We start from the raw sequence: 5,381 nt of genomic DNA on the forward strand, positions 1-5,381 counted from the left end.
GCCATGTGGTCACCTCCGGGGCAGGCGGGAATCAAACTCATGCGGAAGTGGCTTAAACTTCTTAGTGCAGTGCTTTAACCCACTGCGCCACCAGGGAGGACCAGCACCAAAACTTTTTAAAAGGCGAAAGATTTATACCAGCTGAAGAGAAACCAGAGTATACCATAACTTTTTAAATCCAATCCCTCATCTGTTGCAATGGTGCAAATCTTGGACTAAAAACAACTTCTTAAAAATGTAATAAGCATCATCAAACTGTCCTCCAAAGAGACCCCACAATTTGTGATCTCGAGATATGAAGGACAGCGCCTACTTCTCCCGTCTAGATACTAGACAGCATCCGGCCACAGTGTTAAGCCGAACATAGCCAGAAATGGCTGGATTCATATTTCCCCTCTTCCCTCCCCTCAGTATTTTACATGACCAATTCATACTTTATTATTTACGAGATTGAGTTTTCACTCATTAGCATTTTTTTCTTTTGTGAGTAGTTGTCATTTGTGTTATTAATTTATTCTTTTTGCATTAATTTATAAGAGCTCTTCATGGAATACATCCCTTTGATGTATGTTTTACAAATATTTGTTCCCAAGTTAGTATTTTTAGATGCTCTCCCTGACTCTGTCTGCGTAAATATAGGGCTGTGTGTACATGTGTGTAGGTATATAGATACATACATATGCATCTTATTTTTTTTAAATGATCGGATTTACTTTATTTATGCATACAAGAACTGGGGTGCAGGCCAGAGGTGAAGGGGGTAAGAGGATTCACAAGAGACACAGTGGGGAGCAGAACAGGGGGATCTACTAAAAGACACTACTGAGGAGAACAGTGGGCGAGACAGGAGAAGTCTGTTGCACCCTGTGGATTTGCTCCCTGGCCGGGGTTCAAACTCAAGCCACAGTGGCTGGCGACTGCTTGATACACTGAGACTTTAACTTCTGCACCACCAGGCAGGTCCCCATATGTATCTTATCTTTAAATCATATCTGCCAGTCCTGTGTAGTTTCTATCCTGGTGTGATGCTAAGACAGGCCTTCCACACCTCAAGTTTATGAATACACTCAGTCATGCTTTTTTTAGTGCTTCTGTCAGTCATTTTTGAATATTCAAATATTTTTTGTCCTTTGGAATGCATTTTGAAATAAAAAAGTAAGGTCGGAAACCAATCCCACACAAATAACTGGCCGGCTGTCCCAGTCCTCCTATTGAGTGATCCATCTTGCCCCATCAATTTAAAATGTTCTTTTTATAATTTGCTGTAACCTCACTGGATTTAATTATTGTCTATTTTATTTCATTGCTTTGCCTGTGCTTGTTATACCAGTACTGTATTCTTTTATCTGCAATCCATTGTACATTTTACTGCGTTTAATGCTGGGGGAGAAAAAAAAAGATACTGTCCTTCCTTTTTCAGAATTTCCCTGGTTATTCTCATGTTTATTTCATTGCGCTCTAGATTATTTGCCAACTTCCCCAAAAGTCCCACTGAGATATAACTCAAATGGACTGAATCTGCGGATTAATTTAAGAACTGATGTTTTACATTGATTCTTTGAACAAATTGTGTGTGTACTTCTATATTAGACTGAATTTTATAGTTTTTTCCAGGCAGATCTTCTATATTTCTTATAATTTCCCCCCTCCTTGAGCTATTTTAGTTGTTATTTCTATTATGACAGTGCAGCTTCCCCCATTAAATCTTCTAAAGATTCATATTTCCACTGGCCTGTGTTTCTCTTAGAACGTGGCCTCTAGTGCCTGATTCCCCAGGCACTGCCCTCTCGATGCCTCGATGCCCTTCTTCCAGCTGACTACAGCCACTAGAGGGCAGAGGAAACTTCTGGGGCTCTAGCACCCAGTCCAGCATTGAACACTGCCCACCCCTTCTTCCCTGCTCTGTCTTCTAGAGGCCACTACCTGTGTTCTGTGTATGGGGCACGGCTGATGGTACCGGCTGGCCGCGGGCTCATCGTGGTCATCTCCTCTGCTGGAGGGCTGCAGTATTTCTTCAATGTCCCCTATGGAGTAGGCAAAGCTGCGGTGAGGACCCAATGACATGGGGCTGGGGAGGTGTAGGACAGTGACAGTACCTACTGTAGCTCAGGAGGGTCCATCCCTGGTGGTCGGAGAAGTTAAGGTCAACTAGCCCCACAGCTCCCCCTGCCCTCCCTGGGCACTTCCTCCTGCCCAGTTCCAGGGCTCCTTTCAGCCAGTCAGAGTAGATAGCACCCTGGGAAGATGGACAACCCAAGGGCTCCTGGGAAGGGCAGGGGCCTAGAACAGGGAGGGCATGGCCGGCGTCCTGGCTCTCACCCCACCTTCTGTCCCTCCACAGTGTGACAGGCTAGCTGCTGACTGTGCCCTGGAGCTGCGGCGTCATGGGGTCAGCTATGTGTCCTTGTGGCCAGGGATGGTGCAGACAGAAACACTGGTGGAGTATGCAAGGAAGGACATCAGCGAAGATTCCATGTTTAAGAAGGTCGGTGAGGGAAGGGTGCGGGAGGCAGGAAATGCCGGGGAATCTGCCTCTCCATCCTCAATGACCAGGCAGTAGAAACGCAGAGTAAATACAATGCCCTCGTGCTTACTGTGGTAGGGACAGGGCGAGCGCTAACATGGTCTGGAGCTTTTAATCCCGAGAGGGAGACTGTAGCTACATTTTACAGATGTCAGAACTGAATCCCTGAGCGGTTAAGGACCTTACTCCAGATCACCTATGCCAAAATCGCCAGGGCAATCCCAGGTTGAAGGCCCTGGGCCTGACTCCCAGCTGAACTGACCTAGAAGTACTGGCGTGGCTGGCATCCCCCAATTCTCCCTCTACGGAAGGTGGTAGGTCCTGTTGGAGTACAGGGCGCACCTGGCTGTAGGGAGGGGTGCCTCCAGCCCCTGCCAAGATGTGAGTGTGGCAGGGCGGTGATGAGGGAATTCTTTCTCCTGAACAGAAGCTAAAGCAGGGAAGAGACTTGGCAGTGCTCTTAGAAACTAATCCTTCACTTCTCTGTCCCTCTATTTCAGTTCAAATTAGATCTGCCTTCTGCAGAGACCACAGAAATGAGTGGCAAATGTGTGGTGGCTTTGGCAACAGGTGAAGAAGCTGGGGGCAGCGGGTAACAAGAAAGGGATGGAGGATCTGTGGGGGGGTGGGTCCTAACGCTCCTGAGGAACACCCCTTTCTTTTCTCTTGCTTCTGAAGATCCAAACTAGGGGGCCTAGTTTGAGACTTGGAAACCTCGAGAACTGACTCTTAGGAGTTGGGGAGCTACAAGCCCCAGAACCTCCCTGGGGATAGGCTCTGGGCTCCTGAGCCTCTCTCAGTGCTGCCCTGCCCTTTGGGCCCAAACTTGATCATCTGAGCTGCCCTCGGGCCATCAGCTGTCTGTATGTGTGCTCACAGACCCCAACATCCTGAGCCTCAGTGGGAAGGTGCTGCCATCCTGTGACCTTGCCCGACGCTATGGCCTTCGGGATGTGGATGGTAAGGCCTGGCCCAGCAGCCAGCTGGACCTCTTATCTCATCCTGTTCCCTGCTCACTCCTTCCTCACTCCTGTTCCTTTCCCCTCATCTCAGTATCTTCAGCCAGCGTGGGGTACCTGGGGATCAGGAAACAGGGGCTAACCCTCCTCTACTTCCTGTCTGCAGGCCGCGCAGTCCAAGACTATTTTTCTTTGAGGTCTGTTCTCTCCCATGCCACCAGCCTGGGCTGGCTGGCCTCCTACTTGCCCAGCTTTCTCCGTATGCCCAAGTGGATTATGACCCTCTACTCTGGCAAATTCTAACTCTCCTGGCCCGACATCACAGCTGCTAGGTGGAAAAAGGCGCTTCCTGCCTCCTGCGCAGACCCTCGACTAGAAGAGAAGGCCTCCCTGTGTGCCCTGGGCGAGCCCTGGGGCTGGCATAGATCCTTCTTTGAGCCTTGGTTTTCTCTAACCCTAATTTTACTTTCTGCCTTGTTTTGAATACTACCCAGAGGACTAATTAATAAAGATCTCATTTCTTCTTCAAATTATCTTTGAGTGCTGATTCTATGCTCAGCAAAATGTTAAGTACTTAGAAGACTCAAATATATGCAAGATGTTTCCATTCTCAAAGAGTTCATTCCCTGGGCCAACCTCCTCTCTCCAGATCTCCTTCTGCTCCTGCCTATAGCCCCATCTCAGGGGTACCCGCCCTGCAATGGTGAGGCCTAGTTCCCATGCCTACTGGGGAGCAGGCTTCCCTCCCCAAGAACCTGCATACCCCAGTCTCACACTGCTTTCTCTCCTTTACCGCCCATTCTTCAGAGGTGGGCCTGATTTCTGGGCCTGATTTCATCCAGCCAGGGCAGACCCCTTAGTGTTTATGATTCCTTGAATTTTGGGAGGACAGTACTGCTCGGACCTAAGTGGGGGGCAGAGGGATAGCTGGTGGAACTGACACACATGTCCTTCCTCTGGGGCCGCTACCACTGAATTGCTCTCTGAAGAATTGATCTCACTGGGCATTAGCCTGTCTGACCTACCCTGAGGGCTGTCCCAGACTGAGGAAGGCAACAGGGAGCCCCAAAGAAACACAGCCGCACTCAGGGAGCCTTCCCTCCAGCAGCCCAGAGGCCCATCTGGAGATCATAGAATGGCTTCTGTAAATCCAGGGAGCAGGGGCCATTTTCAGTCTCCAGAAAAGGCAAGGTGAGAACCAAGGCTCCCCACAGATGCCTGTTGCACCTACTGAAGCTGTGATTAACTGATGGCTTTCTGGCTCTGGTGGTCGAGAGCACCCCAGCATGCTCCCAGGGACATGTTTGAGGGATGAGACGTGGAGCAAGTTTGCAAGGCAAGACTCTGCTGCTCAGTGAGCAGCCCTCTTGCTATCTATTAGCAGTAATGAACAAGCATGACTGATTATGTGACAATGGCAGGAGCAGCAGGGTCCCAGGGAAGCAAAGGGGATCCATCTTATAGGGGACAGAATTTCAAAGGGAAATCAATTTTATGGGGAGTAGGAGGGGACATGTCAGCCACGTAGACAGGAAGAACTTCCTGTGCAGATGCTTGGTGTAATTTTCAAGCTACTCCCAGACCGTTTCGGACTCGACCACACAATCGGTCAACAGTTACCTTGGCTTCCCCTGCCGCCTCGTGATGGGGGCCATTGTCTCAGGGCAGTCATGCGGGAGCACCTTGTCCAAATCTTTCACACATGGGTGCATAGAGAGGCCATGGCACACAGGTGCAGAGGCCCCAGGTGGAAAAGAGGCCGCACTGGGCACAGCCCCCAGAATGTCCCAGAGGAGCACCAGGTAGCTCACTTTGCCAACTCTGCATCACCAGCAACATGTGAGTTGCTTGAATTCAGCCATAGTCAGAGTGTACATACCAGAGAGAGCAAGAAAGGC

At 49.5% G+C, this 5,381-nt stretch overlaps 1 protein-coding gene across 1 annotated transcript in view; it reads left to right on the forward strand.

Annotated features, from left to right (window-relative positions):
* Positions 1-4,007, forward strand: part of DHRS1 (dehydrogenase/reductase (SDR family) member 1) — a 9,373-nt gene extending 5,366 nt beyond the window's left edge. The window contains exons 5-9 of the mRNA XM_004694598.2: positions 1,914-2,046; positions 2,342-2,485; positions 3,025-3,094; positions 3,404-3,484; positions 3,650-4,007. Of these exons, the coding sequence (XP_004694655.1) occupies positions 1,914-2,046; positions 2,342-2,485; positions 3,025-3,094; positions 3,404-3,484; positions 3,650-3,786 (565 nt within the window). The 3' untranslated portion in view covers positions 3,787-4,007. The remainder of the gene's footprint in view (positions 1-1,913; positions 2,047-2,341; positions 2,486-3,024; positions 3,095-3,403; positions 3,485-3,649) is intronic.
* Positions 4,008-5,381: the final 1,374 nt, after the last annotated feature.

This window comes from Condylura cristata, unplaced genomic scaffold (genome assembly GCF_000260355.1).
Source record: "Condylura cristata isolate star-nosed mole 26May11 unplaced genomic scaffold, ConCri1.0 scaffold00045, whole genome shotgun sequence".
Lineage (NCBI taxonomy): Eukaryota > Metazoa > Chordata > Mammalia > Eulipotyphla > Talpidae > Condylura > Condylura cristata.